At 37.3% G+C, this 19,597-nt stretch overlaps 1 protein-coding gene across 1 annotated transcript; it reads right to left on the bottom strand.

Annotated features, from left to right (window-relative positions):
- Positions 1-1,725: 1,725 nt before the first annotated feature.
- Positions 1,726-18,826, bottom strand: Chchd2 (Coiled-coil-helix-coiled-coil-helix domain containing 2). The gene is made up of 4 exons (XM_081771388.1): positions 18,602-18,826; positions 10,323-10,479; positions 7,531-7,762; positions 1,726-1,954 (listed from the first exon to the last, which is right to left on the bottom strand). The coding sequence occupies exons 1-4, from the start codon at positions 18,655-18,657 to the stop codon at positions 1,941-1,943; spliced, it is 459 nt and encodes a 152-aa protein (XP_081627514.1). The 5' UTR covers positions 18,658-18,826; the 3' UTR covers positions 1,726-1,940.
- Positions 18,827-19,597: the final 771 nt, after the last annotated feature.

The raw sequence follows: 19,597 nt of genomic DNA, 5'->3' as shown, positions 1-19,597 counted from the left end.
CTTTTGTATTTCTCTTATTAAATTTTAAAATACACTGCCAACCAGAGACATGACAACCGGGATTTTCCCAAGTGTTGGCAGAAGCGGGGAGTTGGCGCTTGGTATTGAGTGAAGGAGGAACGAAAATTCTCCAGCAGACAAATTTACTCATGTGCTAGTATGTGATGGCTATGAAGAAGTATTAAGTTTTTTGTGGAATCAGAATCACAGCATCAACTGGAAAAGTGGACGAAGTGTTGCTTACGTAACTACTTTATAAAGTGCACCACCTTTGGAGTTGCAGAGCCTCGTCGGAAGTTGGTGTTCCCTCCAATCCCATACTCATTGCCCTTATTTCGCAAATCCCAACTTCAACGTGAATAGTGACTTAATGAATGTGATAACAAAACAACCAAGGGCTATATTCTGTGTTTTCATCTACCATTATATATATATTCAATAAACAATTCTTTTAATTGGAACAGAAACTCAAAACTTTGCGTGCTTGTAGGTTTTTGAAACTAAAAACAAGAAAATCGTCCAATATAAAATTCTATTTTGGGGGGTTACACGAGGTTTATAAAATTCAACCCTGTGTATTTTAAATGGGACATACTTCCATATATATGCCCTAACGTCCCCCCACCCTTGAGACATTTCCTGTTAGTTACACCGAAAGCCAGCTACTGGAAGTACCGCAACATTTTGAGGTGTGGAAGTAGTCCCATTTAAAATACACAGGGTCGAATTTTATAAATCTCATGTAACCCCCAAAAACAATTTTACATTGGACGACTTTCTTGTTTTTAGTTTCAAAAACCTACAAGCACGCCAGTTTTGAGTATCTATTCCGATTAGAAGAATTATTAAATTTTTCATTGAAAACAAAACTCATTTAAATCACATGGTGGGTTTTTCTCCCCGTTAGACACCCTAGAACTTAAAAATATTTACTGTACGCTATTTTCTTGGGTTAATTTCCGGAGGCTAAAACAAGCCAATGTCATCATTCTAGTTCTGCTAAAAGTGCCTAATATTTAAAGGGTGCAGAAGGTAACATAGGAAATATTTCAAGTTACCCATTAAATTCCAATGAAGTTCGAAATTTTTATTTTTTGTGGTTTACTTAGATAACATCTAAACCCTACACGCATACTGGATTTCAATTATAATTACCTAAAAGATTTATGTAAAATTTTTTATATATATATAAGGTCCATTTAAATAACGGATAATTTTTTCATCCCCTTTTTGTCCTGAAAATGTAAAAATATATTTTTGACAGTTTTCCTCTTGGTGTTACTAGTGATGTTACATCAATTCATATAGCTTTATATACAGTATTATCCATAATCATATTAGTCAAGACAAACATTATTTCGAAATCGACTGCGAGGGGAAAGTTCACTAAAATTTTTACTTGTTGGGAAATTACTAATTTTCCGAGAACTCACTCCATTTGCTATCCAACGAAACCCTTTCCTTATATTTTAATTATTTTATTATTATTATTATTATTTTAAGATGTAAACAAAGATATGAAAGCTTTAATCTAAAAATAATTGTAGAATTCCCAAATACACACTGACACAAGCCCGACCACACAGAGCGAATATGCAGGAAATACAGAAATTAATTACTCCTGAATGTGACAGTACTACTTTTCAACTAAAACAACCGTACTTATGCTGTTAATAAGGTTAATTTATTGGATGTAATAGGCATGGTACAAAAAAAGAGAATGACTAGATAAACTAAAATTTATTTACAAGGCAACAACTGTATACAATCCTATAATTTATTACAATGGCATTCGTCACTCTATGGAGTCAAATACTGAGTACAGTTTCTATCTTGAATTTGAATATTTTATAATAGAATAACCATTCTATTGGGACTTCTGCATATATTCTGGATCTACAACGACTGTCTTTTAATTATGGAGCTTTCTTCTTAAAGAACTAAAGAGATAGATCTGAAATAGAAGAAAACAAATTAGTAAACTATTTGAACACACATTTATCTCATTTCAATTTTTTATTCATGAGTAATTCCTGCAATTCCAAACTTGCGGCTCTTCATTGGAATCTTATTCACGGGGATAAGAGGAGAAACGTAAATGAAAATATCAAAGAAAATATAAAGAGATGCACTTATCAGGAAGAGCAGTAAAGATTGTTCTTGATGAATTTACAGCCCTAGTTGCTTACTGGTCATGCTGCTTACTATGAAATGCCGAGATCACGCTGTGTTCATTTATTTGGAAAGAGAAGATTGCCAACTCATATTGGCGGTTTTGTTGTTGCGCTAATATTTCATGCATTTTTTAAATTAGTCTCCCACTTATTTAATCACCTCTTAAGTTTTCTATAGTCACGGTGATTCTAACTTCATTCTCAAGCTCCGCACGTGGTAAATTGTAAGTTAAGAAGTTGTGCTACCTCGCGAATTTTCAAGAAAATTAGTTCTCATTTAAAACTTCTACCAAGAATCAGCTTTTCTATGCAAGAGTTGTTCAAGTGAAATTAATTAAGTTGTTTGATTTATCATTCTTCAACTGGACACACACTCAAAATGTCAGTGAGAAGTGAAATGATCTGCCACTATGCTACCTAGGTTCTACTGAGCTACGGCCAACGACAACCAACGAAATCGTTTCAAATAAATTCAATATTTCGTACTTAACAAGTAACTGCAGTAATGGATGGGTCAAGCATAATGTACTTCCAGCATCACTTGTTATCGGTAGGTTCCAAAGAAATGTGCTACTACATATGGAACGTATAATGTTCAGGCTTTGTGTTGCCCTACAAAAATTATAATGGGAGAGAGAACTGCACTTTTCGTATGAATTTCCAAAATGAACTTCAGAGAATAAATAGATCAAAAGTAAGAAATCGTATTGCATAAAAATAAATATGACTGAAAAATACACCCGATAGTTTCTTTACCTAGAAGCCTCAATGTTTGAAACGGAAAATTTAACTTTTACAAGCTTATACTTTCTTATTATCGGAAGTGACGAAATTACTTCACTCGTCATCCACTGATTGGACGAAGTGCATCTTCACTGTTCTTTTCCGGCGAGATATTTCCGTAATTTTTTTTTTTTTTCTTTCTTATTCTCCGTGAACAAGACTCCCAAGAGGAGAGCAGGAAGCCTGTCTACAACTTACACCTGCTGTCAACAGTTATCAGAAAGAAATAGAGACTATCGTATTGTAATACAGATATAATCTAGCACATTTTAAGACCAATTAATGCTCACCTATAGTAGCCAAACAATTTCATGTTGGCAAAGTTATTAAAATGTAGTTTCCAGTAGAAAGAAATATGGTCGAGTCATATTACATTAGAACAAAACTACTCATTTCGATAAATTGAAATGATAAAAAAATGCACATCTCGGTAACTCAATTGTATACGTAATGCACTTTAAGCTTCGAGCATAGGTAGATTTGTGTAAGCTAATGATGTAATTTTCTATGAGTTAAATATGAAAAAAAGAAATGGAAATGAAGTGTAACATTTTAAATTGTATAAAACCCTCTAAAGAGTATAAGTAGGCAACGATATTGATGCGCCAAGCACAAAGACTATGTGCATCCGTTCAAGACCATAATTATTATAGAGCAAGAAAAAAATTAAAACTTAAAAGAACACGGTCACATTAAAACAAGTATAATACGCTAGACAAATGTTACAGCATATACGAGAAGATAAAATAACTGGTCGGACCATATACACTAAAAGGGGATGTTAAAACAATAACAGGTTAATCATTTTTGCCGTGGCTGCTCGGCGAAAGGTGTACGCGAGGTTCGTCCTGATTAGTAGGAGACAAAACTATGTAGAAAGAAATAGAAAACAATGAAGAAATGCTGTGACAAAACAATACCACACGGTAAAGCAATCAAATACCAATAAAAAAAAAAAAAAAAAAAAAACTAAAACCAGTAATAAGATAAGGAATATACTTTTGAACATTCATAAACAAAATAAATTAAAACGTATAAAAGAACTTGGGTGTCCTGTAAAAACCTCATGAATCGAGGAATAAAATGTGGGTTACCGTCCAGTAGTAACTTCAGGTCGAGTGAGATGTCATAACGCAGTCGTAGAAGAGCCAAAACGCGGGGCAATCAAGAAGATGATGAACTGACAAGAATGCACCCCAAAAGGGACAATTCGGAGCTCCAACTCCATGCCAAAGATAGGCATGTGTCACATGGCTATGTCCAATCCGCTGCGAATTAAAAGTATTTCTTTTCGACATGACGGTCGAGAATTAGAAATCCAAACTCCTAAGTGAGGTTTAATGGTACGCAATTTGTTGTCACGAGCTAGGTCCCAATCCAATTGCCATTGTTGTAAATGAGAATTTAACACCGGGTAAAGATCAGTGCAAGGCAGAGCCGTCAGGAGTTCAATATCATGAAGAGCTGCCCTTTTGCCAGAGAATCACTATCACAAAATACTCATATGGATTGGGATCAAACAAATTGAAGAACGGAACCAGGAGCAAGTAGAGAATGGCATTTCAACAGAATAAGCAGACTAAAGGTGGTTGTGTGTAAACATTAGTAAGGCTGGTAAGAGCATTTTTGGAGTTAGACAAGATTATATTACGGGCAACAGTATGGGCCATAGTATAATCTATGTTTTGAAGAATAACAACACTAAAGATGAACGTAAATGAAGGAAGGCAGTATCCATAGCGGATAAAAATGCGAAAAGTCAGCATAGTGATGTTAACAGAGCGAAACTCTTGACCAGTAGTAGTCGAGTTACTATAACACACTAACTGAAATTATCTTACTACCAGGGCGGAATACTAAGAAAACCCAAGGAATACAAGTCTGATACAGCAATAGCCAATTCATGCACGAATCTCACAAGGTCTGGAAACAAGAGAATGTGCCGCATACTGACAATAGCGGTCATCTGCTTCAAGATCAAAATATGGGGTTTTCACACGAAATGCTTTAAAACGTGCACAATAACGGAGGATCAAATAATTTCTGTGATACTTAAGGAAAGGTTCATGGCTAGGTATGTATCGATATCACATGCATACACTGACGCTCAATGGACGTCCATGTTTGATTCAACTTACTATTGTGTAAAACGGGGATTTTCACAAAGGCAGGCTAAGTAAAAATATTCAAATATCAACGTCATATATTAATACGAATAAGCACAAGTAAAGTGAAAAACTAATGGACAACTTGCCAAGTAAGTTTGGCATCCAACTGCAAGCCCACAAAACTAACACTATCAACAAATGATAGGCGCGTTCCGTTAAAAGGTCAGGATTGAAAACACATACGTAAGGAATACAAATGAACGCATTTACTTTTATCGATAGAAAAACTGAGCTCAGTCTGAATTGCACAGGTGCATAAACGATTCAGAGTAAGCTACAGATGTCGGGTAGATGTGCGAAGTTATGGGAATGACAACAGCTGGTAAAATCATCCAGATAAAGGACACCATGAACAGGGATAGTAATATAAGACATTACACTATTTACAACCACAGTGAAGGTTACGATCAAACACTACCTTGAGAGAGAACATTTTCTTGAAGGAAGAGAAAAGGGTAGTCAACTTGTGCTCTAAACTATTGGGTAAAGTCAACCTGTACTCTAAAAAAATAACAGTCGCCTAAAAACAGGGCCATAGAGGCACGTAGTCCCTAAGAATGAAGCTGTTGCTGGGCGCCAGGTAGTTTCACAGACGTGTTCCTGATCAAAAAAGATAGCTTTAAAGTTTCCTATGACGAAAAGCATCCTGAATGAATTTCAAGATGGACATGATGCTCAATAGTCGAACGAAATTCGCGGAATCCACATTAGAAGGTTCGAGAGTAAGGAATTCAGGTCCAAGAACCAGACCAATAGAAGATTAACCAGCTTCTCAAATCAAAAACCTTACAAAAACAACTAGTAGGAACAATAAGCCTACAGCTTGAACAGTTCAGACCTCACCAGGTTTAAAAAAACCTCTCGCCGAACTACTGGAAAGTCCCCATCAACCAACATATCAACAGAAAGGCTTTACCATAGATGACGTAACAACATAATGCATGCAATCAGGACCTGAAGGAGTATCCTTAGTAGTTGAAAGGACAGTAAGTCTACTTCTACAGTAGAAAAGGACAATTATAGGGTTCCACAGTACTTGAGCTGAAGGATAAATGAGTACGTTGAGCTTCCTGTTTATAAATGAAGGAAGTACGACAATAATGAGTAAAGCTAGAGACAGAGGTAAGATACTCACCCAATTAATTTGTTTTTGGTTCTGATCAGTGACAAAATAGTCATCAACGAGGTGAGCAGAGACAAATAGCTGTTCATCAGAGCCATGCAAACTGCGGATTTTTAGACCAAATATCATCGAACTGGAGGTTGTTAAACGTGGATACCTCTTCACGCAATACCGATGTTTAGCTTGCTTAATCAGGTATCGGACTCGGGTACGAAGCTAGCTTCGGCAAAGTGCACGACCCCGACCAAGAATAGCATTGATTTCAAGGGTCCACCAAGAACTCAGCAATGATGTGATCCACGAGAAGGAATAGAGAAATCAGCAGCTGCAAGCAAACTTTGCCGAAATAATGCAGTACGCCCATCAATAGAGAGATTGGAAACCATCAAAAGTAAATATTTGCGAGAACTGAGCTCAATCTGGACGACGTAAATAGTAAATACACAGGCGAGAATTAGACACACTATGGAGACCAGAAAAAAAGATACGTAGTGGCCGATATATTACCATTTATGATGTAATAATCTTCACGCGTTAAATCAGAGAAATAGGTTTAATAAGGTAAATACAGAATTATATGACAATTAGTTTCAAGTAAAAGCGACACGGCAGAAACAGTTCAGAACAATAAAAACTACGGTTTATAAATACTAAGTATAAAGAGTATATTTTTCCAACTTCGGAAAGTCGTCATATTTCGCATTCTATCATGAAGAGAGCAATTATTTAAAAAATGGAAACTATAAAATTTCTTCCTGTTATGACGGTCAAAAACAAACTGATAATGAACGTCAAGTGAATGATGTTGAATTGGTTAAATGAGAGAGACTGAGATCGCAAAACTCACCGTTAGGTGGAATGAACGAGGAACCATCAAAGCACAAATCAGTGCTCTACCATAAAGCAAGATTGTTCCGCGGATAAATATTTATATTTTGCAGTTTACTTGAATACACATTACCGTATGGACAAGACTGGGAAATAAGGACGAGTTTCATCTGATGAAATGTTTAATTTATCAACAAACAGAAACAGAAGAACCTCTGAGACTGGTATACTAAACTTAGATGCTTACTGGTTTAAGGACAAACTATAGTTCAGATTAGTGAGTCCTGCTACAGTTCTCTTATACGGTTTCGGTAGGTTTGCCAGCCATCACCGACAAGTTTCTTTACATGATTTTCCAGTAAAGGACTCAAACTTATCGATGATGGCAGGCAAAATTGTATAAAAAGATGACAGCAGGACGGAGGAAACTGAATCAATTATTTTTGATACTTACTGTTGGTTGCTTTGCATTGGCGAAGGGCTTCATTAAATCCTTCGCACAAAGTCAAGTCGCTTTGAGTCTGAGCACAGTTCAGGAATTGCTTTATCTCCCAAGCACATGGTCCGGTTGGTTCTGCTGCGTTCTGGCCAGCATAGCCTTGTGCAGGTTGAGCAGGAGCAACTTGTGCTTCATTAGAACTACCACCACTGAATCCTCCAGTAAGGGCATGTCCAATAGTGTGCCCCTGCAATGAATAAGACACTTGAAATTTTAACATAATGGAAAAATTAAAATATTAATATATTAGCACGTAGAGCACATGAGAAATAAAAGAATGCCTCACTCAATCTTTTAGCTCCAAAGCAAAACAATTTCAGTCTCTTACTAAATTTCAAGTTAACGATAGAGAGAGAAGTAGGTGCGTTATACTGCAAATGTATTTTTGCACCCGTCAATGTCTAAAATTCAATAATAAAAAATATGCAAACACAATGACAAAAACATTACAGAAAATTGGTAACAGTAAGATATTTTTTTTTGGGGGGGGGGAGGGAGGGCTTTTAAAAAGTTAGTATGGAAGATAATAGAAATCAATACTTGTCGAGATTGTCAACTGAACTAGAAACTAAAATTGCGTTGTGACAATAGACCGGGTACAATCACATAGGAAGAAGCGAGAAATACGTTACGTACAACCACCAGGATAATCACACAGGCAGGACATGGAAATGAAGATACATAAAAACTTTAGAGATCGTTCGGTGGTAATCTCCAAACAGTGTTAGTAAGTATGCTGGTAGGGCAAAGTCAGATCGAAGCTGAGCATGATGAGAACAATCCACAAGTAGATGTTGAATACTTCATCTACCTCCACGGGCTGTACACAATAGTGGTCTTCGCCACGGAGGAGAAATCCATACGTTAAGTGTGAATATAGAATGCGAAGCAGAGTTACTATTTGTTTCTTCTGGCGAGATCTTAACCTGGTAATCCAGATAGCAAGTGCAGGTTTGAGCACATGACTAATTTATTGCTGTCAGCCTGGTCACATTCCAGCTAACAGCATTGATGTAGCTGAGTACTGAACGAATGCAGACCCATGTTGGGTATAAGCAGATGAAGCTATTTTCCTTCATAAGCAGCAACTTTGGGCGTATGGTCAGCCTCTTCATTAGCAGCTATGTAACATGCTCCAAACCCAACAATTTGTCCTTCACATTTTTATGCTATAATCTATGACAAGAGCATTTTCTAGATGAACGGATGTTTACTGTGCACATTAAGGAGGCTATTCAGAACACAAGTCGCAATAGATTACAATCCTGCGTATACGATATCCAAAAACATACCGTAAAGTGTGTAAACTTGCAACTAGTTCAACAGTGAATATTAAAGAAGAGGTGTATTATTTAAGACGAAGCTTCTGAGACACTATTTATGACAAATTTTGAAATTCTTTCCTCCTCTCAGGACATGCATTTTAATCAAAGTGACATGATATATATATATATATATATATATATATATATATATATATATATATATATGGAAGTCCCAGTTTGAGGTATGTGCCAAATAATTTCCATATTTCAAATGGTTTAGCTCATTATATATATATATATGTACAACTGTGAACTAGAAATTCTATTAAATGTTTCACGAAATCAAGCTTTTTACAAAAGTCTCCTGTACAATATGAAGTACTTAAATCAAGTAGGTTGTCAAAATTCTTAGCCCATTAACTTTTTTCAGAAAAAAAAAAAAGTTTAAATGAGATACAAAGTGAATGAGATACATATACAGAATGACATTAATACTAACTTTTTATGTATATTCCTAAGGATATAATATCTAATATTTCAAAAAAATGGATACTTATCGAGTACCCATTATCAAGGACCATAGAGGCTTAAGATATGCATCAACAGGATCTTTACATGCTTAAAGCTTCGAATTCAGTGGAAATCTTATTTTATGAAAGAAAAAAAAAGCTTTTTTTTTCTTCTTCAAATTAAGTTTACAAATAAGGTAACAGTTATTTTAATCCACTTCTCAACGTAACTTCAGTTTCCAACTTTTTAAAATTCATTTTGGATTTTAAAACGTAAGACCAGGGCGCAAAATTTTATAGTCAGACGCACTCGCCAATCCAAAAATGAGGTCGCCAGTATCACTCTCATAAAAATTATGAGAGCCCTCCACCCACGGCCTTTGGTTTGACAAAAAAAGATTACATCAGGGCTAACATTTCAAAAACAGCAATTACATTCAGAATAATCAATTTTGAATTGGACAATTCATATACTTTAAAAAAATCTTACTGGTTTAGACTACTTCTAAAGACTATCCACTTACACAGACCTACTGTACATATTTTTCTTAGTGACAATATGTAGCAGACGTTTATTATCGAAGCAACCAGCAATATTCGACCGAATGTATTGATTACGAATATAGGCAAGTAAATATTTTCTCCAAGTAAGCACCAAATTTGTATCCTGGAAGATCATTTCGAACTACTCTGATATTTTCCTAAGTAGCTTCTCTGTTGCTGATAAGTTACTTAGGAAGACCTCACATAAGGTTGAAATGATATACAAGAAATATTCTCTCGGGATATAAGGTTAGTGCTTATTTTAATTTATTACTTTCATACTTCATTAGCAAATAAGTATTTTCTCGTTCAAATAGGTTTCGCAAATTATTATAATTTTAATCTATATACGAATCCTTACTTTATTAGCAATGAAAAATAATGCATAGACCACCACTAATTAAGTAAGAAAGATAAAAATAAAACTTACGACAGCGGAACCCACTGCCACTCCTCCTGCAGTAGCAGCCATTTGTTTAAAAAGCGATGGTTGTTGCGGCTGGCCAGCCATCATAGTGGAAGGTTGAGCCGCTGGTGCCGGAGCTGGTGGAGGGGCAGGTGCCCTTGCAGGAGTTGTCATATAGCTCCTGAAAACAAATAAAAATATGAGTCATCTGGAGGACGTCTACACAGGCTATAGCTGCGATATTAAAGAAAAACTCCAAGACTATTTTCAGAATTTCAGCATCAATTACATTAACTACGTAATGCATAAATTCCGAACCTTTCAATCGATCAATTCATTCGATTCTAAAATCCTAAAAAGAGGCTATCAACCTAGTTTCATTCTCAAACTCTGTCCATAGCTGAAAATGGTAATACGTAGATTGGTGGTACCTTTTACCTAGTCAGGTTAGATGGGTTCCAGCGGCACGGTTCTAGAACACAGGTCCCCTTCCCATTTAGCTGTAATAAAGACAGAAAACAACGTGCCCTGCGGGTCTCTAACCCGCCTTCACTCGCTAACGCTCGCTCGGCAATATTATATGAATTTATTATTAAACTTTGATACAGAAAGGAACCAACCTAGCTGCTAACCTATATGGTGGGACCAGTGTACTAGAACCTTTCCGGCTCCAGCGATGGCTTACAATAGCAATAATACTTTTCTGATCAGAAAAGATTTAAAAAGGTTATTTTATTTATTTACTCCATCTAACCAATATATGGTATTTGGAGGGTTCAGTTCACTGTGTAAGATTATATTTAAAAAAATTTAGAAGTGATTATACATATAGGTAAAATATTTTACATTGTTACACATATATTTCTAGGTATTCTTTTAGACTATAAAATCCTTTCTCTATTAGATACTTTTTGAAGTTCTGTTTAAATTTAAGTTCTCCGTTTTTATGTGATTGGGCAAAGCATTGAATATTTTATTTGCCATATGTCTGGGGCCCTGTTGTACCAGTGATAATCTAGTAAAGTACAACTTTTTGTTTTCATCTAGTGTTATAACGATTTTTTTTACCTCGTTTTCATTTTGGGTTAGACTGAAAACGGATGCTTTATATATATATGTGTGTGTGTGTGTGTGAGGGAGAGAGAGAATGTATGTATGTTACTGTTTTACAATCCTACATTCCGTTGAATCTCCTATCTTTAAGTAATCTGAAGTGATCATTTCCTTATTAGTCCAGTCAATATATTGTACGGAAAATGAAATCTTTGAGTTTTACGTCCCACGGTTATGCCGGTTAGACTAAAGGAGACTGTGATTATGAGAGATGAGTGAAATGGTGGGATGAAGAAAGTGGGAGGAAACGGGAGAACCCCGAGAAAACCCACGAGCACGGTGTTTGTCCACCACAAAGTTCACTTGGCGGGGGCTGGGATCGAACCCGGGACCCCAAGCACCAGAGGTGAACGCTCTACCACTGAGCCACCGCGCCCCCAATATATTGTACGGATCCCCACATCACAACAAAAGCACATGTATGACAACACGTGTCATTATTTACAAGAAGCAGATGATACACAAAAACATGAAGGAAACCGAAAGAAGATGGACCACACGGAAGGATCCGGAGGAGGACGAGCCACCCGAGGAGGACCACGCATCAGTTGATTAACTGATCGCAATCTATCCTAAAACCCTGGAGGCTCCTATGAAGCTAAGGGGTTGTTATCCTAACCACAACTAAACCCTGGAGGCTGCTATGAAGCTAAGGGGTTCACCTTAAACAGTACCGTACCTCGTGAATTCTGCTATGAGCTGAGGTTTGCTAGAACCGAATCTTTGAGAACCCTGGAAGCTGCTATGAAGCTAAGGGGTTACCCGTACAAAACATTATAACCTGCAAACCTCGATTATAGAGACACTGTTACAAGAACTTTTGTAGACACAAAAGAATTAATTTTATAATAAAATTGGTGAAGGGATATATCTCGGTCCATCACTGACTCTACCCGTAAACAATACAATATACATTAACCTGAAAAAAAAAAAAAAAAAAAAAAAGTCATAACAAGCTGAAATTTTGCACATACCTTTCGGAAGGTGTACCCGTATAACATACTAAAAGTTCTAAATTACCCGGTGCCGGGTTCGGCCGCCAAACCGTGGTTTTTAAAGGTAATAACTGGTTTTCATTTTAATAGCTATAACTCACGTTGTATTTGCACTATTGATGTTATTTTTTACTTCATTCGAATAATAAAGAACTACTCTTACAGACACTTACCAGTCTACTACACACATGGGGGAGGTAATAGAGGAATTTTCCTTTAAAAAAAATCCCTAAAATTTCCCTTCCCTTCTCCCGATTACTTATTTTTAGTCAGTTGACAATTCTCGTCCTCTATGAGAAGCAATTAAACTTACATTAAATACACCATAATACACAAAATATAACCTCAAAGTTTCAGTGGGATGATAATTATAGAAAAGAAATAAATATTTATACAACTGGTGTAGCAGGGTTCTATCGGAGGCCAGTTTACCCCTAACCTTAAGCAAATCATCTACGAATCAACAAATTCTAATTCATCAATAGTAACGTTTACAAGAAATAAAACGTTCTGATAAAGTGCACAATCTACAATACTTCCAATTTAAAGAGGCTTTTACAATGTTTTCATGTATCCGAAATGAAAGGCAATCATGATTGTAGAATTCGTTAAGAAAAGAGTGCCTTTTTCAGTACACAGTATTTCTAAATGCAGTCTGGATTTTCAATAACGATTATTACGTTTCAATAGTGTCCACGTTCATATTTTCATTGGGATTGATTTTCTCATAAGAGGAATTGGTGCAACCACTGCCATTACAATGTCCACACAACGAGGTATATATCAGTCCTGTTTGTTTGTACTTAAACAAGCGTTCACCTCCCATCTTGCAGTTACAATATATAAGTTAAAATAGATAGTCCGGAGTTGGAGCTTTCACTGTCATGATTGGTTCCAAACACGTTTCAGTCCTCTGCGATTCCCAGGAAATAGGGAGTAGCTTATTACTCCACAGCTGTACCTGATGGTAAACCCGAAATAAGTGCTGATAGGCTGCTGCACTGGTAGGTGGCAAAGCTTCCAACTGAATTTCACTTGTGACGGGATATTTCGCAATAGCTTTCATGAATACTCGATACGCAGCTAATCTAAAGTAAACACTGACCTTTCAGCACAGTACAAAGAAGAATCAATTCACCAGAAGCAGTGACGGATGGACAGGTCCCAAAACGGTCAAAACCAGCAGTGCACCAAAAGAAGATCCTCCTGTGTGTTTGGTGGACTGCTCAAGGCATCGGGAACTGCTACCAGCTGATCAGAGCATCAATGCAACTGTGTACTGTCAGCAGCTGAGCAGTGTTCAAGAATAACTCAAAACTGGAGCCAGCACTTCTTAATCGCAAAGGCGGGGGGGGGGGGAGGGGAGGGTCCTGTTACAGGACAACGGTAAGCCCCATGCGACTACGATGACCGGAACACCATTCTACGCCTTGGATAGGAAACACTATTGCACCTGACACACTCCCTGGACATTCTACCGTCCGATTATTACTTGTTCCACTGCTTGGACAATTACCTTAGAAAATGCCAGTTCAAATCCCTAGTAGAGGTGCAAAATGCACTTGATACTTTCTTCGCTTCACAGCCCACCAAGTTCTACCGCGATGGAATCCATGGCATTCCACAACGTTAGCAGAAGGTGGTCGATGCTAATGGGGACTATTTTTGATCTTCCAGGTAAGTCTTACGTGATATATCTATGTTCGAAAGTGATGGGTGAAAAACGGACAAAACCTTGATTACCTTTATAAAAATAGTAAAAGTGTCTTCATGTCTCCAAGATTTTCTTGTAATTTTCTTGAACTGAAGACTTTAGAAAGGACGTTTCCTCTGCCAGGTTTAATAAACATCTATCATTTCCTCACTTGCTAAAAGGCCAAAAGTAAAAGCAGATCAATATCTTCCCAATAATTGATACTGGATGTAGTCTTCGAGAGAGTGAGTTCTATTGCTGTATGCACAATCTGAGTATCTGCATCTCCAGAGGCTAGATGAACACTGGTGCTATCAGCCGAGAGATGTTTAGAAAGTATTTAAATAATCTTAAATCGGTGGGTAAACACTTCACAAGGCACGAAAATGAATAAACCGGAGACAGTCATGTTTTGATAACTAAAACTAAATTTCGTGTTTATACCGCTTATCAAATGCTTCTCAAGTTCTCAGTAATAGCATCTAACAGAAGTTGGCCTGTGCATATGGTGTTCAACGTACTGGCTTTAACATGTCTAAATGGTTTGATTTTATGTAAGAAAACTGCTTAGGGTAAGCAGAACAAAATTCCTCCCAAACTGGCCGAGAACTTGTAAATAATGAGTTTGCCCGGAAAGTAATGAGACTAGCCATAGCCACCGCACGCGCTCTAGCTGTCAAACTGTGCGCCCGACACGAGCAGGATTGGTGGTGGTTGGGCATCTTAGATAGCAAATGTTACCCGGATTAGTAGCTTCCGAGCTCTAGTAGAAATGAAGAGAAATCTGAATTTTACGTCCCACGGCTATAACAGCTAGGCTAAAGGAGACGATGATGAGAAGTGAAGGAAATGGTGGAATGAAGAAAGCGGAAGCAAACGGAAGAACCCACGCACACGGTGTTTGTCCACCACAAAGTTCACTTAGCGCGAGCTACACCTGAACCAGGGATCCCACGCACCAGAGGTGAACGCTGTACCACTGAGCCACTGTGGCTCCCGAAATCTGGTACAGTAATGGGCGTAAACCGTGCAAACCGTGATTTAAAGAACGACGTCGATTTTTGGAAGCTCAAAATGCAGCGTTCGCTTGTGCAACGATACATCACAATTTTGGTTGAAGCTTGGAAAAAATCACTTCAGAGAGACGCTCACCATGATTAAGGACGTCTATCACTATCCATCGGAATGGATATTCCAACAACAGACGGGAAAAACGTGGAGAACGACAAACGTTCTACTCGCCCTTCGACGGGTCGTCTTGGAGCAACACCGTCGTTTGCGAGTGAGAATGATAGTCCAACAACTGAATCTACCCAGAACAGCGGTGCACAAAATTGTTAGTGAAAATGTAAACAAGCACAAGCTTAAAAGTGAACAATGGAAATGTAATAGGAATAATTCTAGGTATGGTATACTAAATAACAAATAGTAATACAACGTTAAAAAAAAGGTTCTTGTGGGCCTAATCCGAGGCTGCCGACTGCAGAAATTTATCGAAAAGCGTGAACAAAGGCAATATTTTACATGCGTTCTCGATTGTCAGTGGTAAAGTTCCTGTATCTTAATCTATACAGAAGACAGTGTGAAGAAGTAAGATGAAATGTTACGTGCAGGGAGTGTATAGTACCATAAGTCTATGCCGTTTACATGCCATACGAACTGTTTCTCTAATACCCTAGTCTATGCGTTTATTATCGTCACTGACGCGCCTACTCCCTACTGTCGCCCTCTCACCTCCCGTTCAGGCTCTCCTGTTGCGATCCTGGCGTGACTAGGTTCGATAACATTTGTGCATCTTGGTGGCCCTAGCGCAAGCTGGTTTGCGTTCTCAAGTTCGTTCGTGTTTTATACTCAGTCGGACTATTGGTTAGCTTTGGGGGGCCAAGTTTTTAACATACTTTTTTGCGATATTCTATTCACATTTAGTTGGGTTAGGTTAATAACATTTAATTAGACAGTACTGCCAAGCGAACGTTAGCGAGTGAAGGAGGGTTAGAACGCCGCAGGGCACGTTGGTTTCTGTCTTCGATACTGTTGGCCCCACATCACTAAACAATTACCCTCAGTCCTCGTAGAGTCAATCCGCACTGAGTAAAGAAACACCTACCTTAAACATTTTCTACGGGAATAAGAGTGCATTTAGTGCTAAGAGAAGATATTTCATGAATTTAAGTGTGCATGAAATATCATTACAAACTATTCTTACAGTAAATAAGAACTGTACCTACGAAGGGCATAATTATTATTACGGTTTAACTGCCGCAGATAGCGGCCCCGAAATACAAAATTTATGAAGAAATGAACAGAATCAAACTAAATGTGATAAAGAGAATAAACATTAGAAAGGTCATCACTGTATGGTGGTTAATAATGGAGAAAACGAAAGTTAAATTGTGGACTGTATGTGTTCTCGGATTGATGTAATACAGTGAAACCTCCCTTAACGGACACCTCTATAATACGGACAGATTTTTTGGTCCCGGCAAAAATATATGTTCTCTTACGGAACAAAACCCTCCCTTTTACGGACACTCTCAGATACGGACGCGGACAGTCCTTTTCCCCCCAAACCTTTGAATAACCTCTTCATAACTGACAGGAATTGTTCTCGGTTCTGCGATATATTACAGTATACAGAAAAGTCTTTTCCCCATAAGTGTATCTCTCATGAGTCCAGACCTGGGGAACTATCAAACAGAACAGCTGAACTTGAATTTTTTTCCGTAATAAACTGCTTTCTGGCGGAAATCCTAGAAAATTTTCAATAAGCAATAACACTCATGCAGGGTTAGTCGTAAGGCCAGGAATTCTATGCGAAAGATCTTCCCTTCCCTAACAAATTTAATCCTTTTCGTCTGGACCTTGCATCTTTGCCGACAATTTCATAGATAACAAAACAAACATTGTTTGTTTCACAATAACATTTTCAACGAGCAATGCTACCTCTCTTAAAGTAGCTCACATTTTCCCGGCTTCCTTTTACATTTTCTCTAAAAGGATATTCTTTGTGATTGAACCTGGGTCAATAAATATGCACCCCCCAATAGCTTGCCTTTTCATCCATTCTGTCAACGAAGATGCCGCGCCAGTACACAAACACACACACACACTTGGTTCTTCTGCAATCGTACTGAGGAGTTTTAGAGGACACTTGCTAATGAGTTTTATTACCGTTGTAGAGGAAAAAGCATGCCTTTTTCGTTAAACGTTGCCCAGCAATAACAAGCTATGATTTAATAGAAATGAATTTCTCCTTCATCCCTCCCAGTAATTCAAATTGTACTCAATAAGACTATTTTCATATTGAATTTTACGTATTTACGCCCATACATAATGTATTTACTGATATTACTGCATACAATTACCCTTATGAGAAATTAAATTTCTGTAACCTCTCTATAACGGACACCTCTGAGTAACGGACAAAACTTCATGTCCCATTGGTGTCCGCTATTGAGAGGTTTCACTGTATTAGGTAAGAAGGCAGTAGACCAAAATCTGACAATGTTTGTAATTGTAGGTAAGATATATGAAAGTTAAGAACACGAAATTGTAATACAACGTTGAAAACAGATTCATGTGAATTTTATTCTAAGCTACCATCTGCGGCAGTTAAGCTATTATTACGGTGCAGTTTTACTATACGGATCCAGATTGTAAAATGGGAGTATGTTTAGTACAAGGGGTCAAGAAGCACGTAAAAAGCACAAAATTTACAGGAGAAATGAATGATACAAGTACTTAGACAAAACATAACGTAACCAAATCTAACCTAACCTAACATAAACTAACCTAAGGTAACCTGGACAAACCTAAACTAAGCTAATATTAGAAGAAATAAGCGAAATTGTATCATTTTTTGGAAAATTATGCGGGACCCCTACACTAATTTAACATAAGCTAAACTAACTTAACGTAGCCTAAACTAACCTAATGTGAACAGAAATTACCAAAATTGTAACATTTTTAAGAGAAAAGAGGTGGACCCCTTCTGCTAAACATAGGCCGTAAAATGTACGGAAAAATTTGGGGAAGTCTTTAATTTGCCCATTTTGTCAAGAACATAGCCGAACGAACCCCTACGTGGCTTCTAACCCGTTCCTACTCCTACTGCTTACCCCTACTCCTATTACTACTTATACTATAGATCCGTGTAGTAAAACTGCACGATTATTACAACTATATGCCGAAAGTTCGTCCATATGCACTTAATACAATTGTTTAGCATACGAGTGGTCAGGCACCATGAGTATTGATTTATACTATGGTAATATTTCCCATAAATTTGACTCTACTCGACATTGTTACCGATTGAAAAATTATAACAAGTATGGATTAATTCTCTTGATATTAAACTTTTTATTAAACATATTTCCTTATTTATGTATTTTAACCCTGCGAAATGAATTATTTTTTACAAGAGAAACATAGGTACTTCAAAAATAGAAAAACTCCATCAAACTTTAAAAAGAAAAAAAGCACAATGACGCAACATAATTTACCTTCGAGGTTGGGAGGCTGGCATAGATGGGCTAGAAGCTCTTCCACGTCGAGGCATGTTTGCTGTTGATCAAAGTCTTCACAGAAACAATACTTGTTATAATAATCGAACTATAAATTTTTCCACCGTAACTCTCGACCACAATCTCTATGGAGTACTTCTCACTTCTACAGTCTTCGTCTTGCCTTCTAGAACTTTTACGTAAGAACCATGTGACCGTAACTTATCCCTTCTCCAAATTCACAACTTTCTCGCTCTGTTTCTGCAATTTTATACAAATTTACACTCCACGCGAAATCGAAGTGTACGGAGTATCAGAAATAATGATTTTGGTCTCTTCGTTTCGTATTTGCTAAGAACTGTCGAAGAACTGTATTCATTTCGTCGAGTTGGTCGCACGACTAAATCGACTCTGCATTTGCGACTAAATTGAAACGATTAACCCGATTCAGATAGGTGGATGTGTTCAATTATTTCACCAAAATTGAATGCTGCCTGTCGACCCGCTCTCCTTGGTAGATTCGAAATCGTGGCAGTTCTAAAAGTGTCCAAGCCTCCAAGCGAAAAGTAATTGGATCAATTTACCGTGTTATAGCAGAATTAAGGGACGAAATTAAAATAGCAGTGACAAAAAAGAAAAAGAAAAGCAAATGGTGTTGGATAAGAGAATTGATATTATGAAAACAATATTTAAGCCCTGTTTTACTTGGTTGACTTGGCCGCACAACTAAATTGACTCTCTGCATTTGCGACTAAGTCGAAGCGACTAGGCCGGGGAACGGACAGAATGGCAGGCGGACGAAATGCCAGGAGGACATAAGAGCAGAAAGTATTATTTGAATTCTTGGGTTTTAAACTATTTTCTTTCTTACTTGATAAATCAAGATTTCAACATAGAATTTCGATTTACTCATTATGTTTCAAAATTCGAACTGCTAATAATATTTCAATTCTGAGAATTCTGATGTCGTAAGAATTAAGAGAGTGCCACCAAGAT

Source organism: Thermobia domestica, chromosome 9 (assembly GCF_964235325.1).
Source record: "Thermobia domestica chromosome 9, izTheDome1.hap1.1, whole genome shotgun sequence".
NCBI classification, from domain to species: Eukaryota; Metazoa; Arthropoda; class Insecta; order Zygentoma; family Lepismatidae; genus Thermobia; species Thermobia domestica.
The sequence above is the reverse complement of the archived record's forward strand: the minus strand, read 5'-3'. Positions and strand labels throughout refer to the sequence as shown.

Coding starts and splice junctions, on each gene's coding strand:
- Chchd2 (XM_081771388.1), bottom strand. CDS start 18,657: ATGCCTCGACGTGGAAGAGCTTCTAGCCCATCTATGCCAGCCTCCCAA. Junction 10,480..18,601: donor CCAGCCTCCCAACCTCGAAG/GTAAATTATGTT, acceptor ATTTGTTTTCAG/GAGCTATATGACAACTCCTG. Junction 7,763..10,322: donor TGGCAGTGGGTTCCGCTGTC/GTAAGTTTTATT, acceptor TATTCATTGCAG/GGGCACACTATTGGACATGC.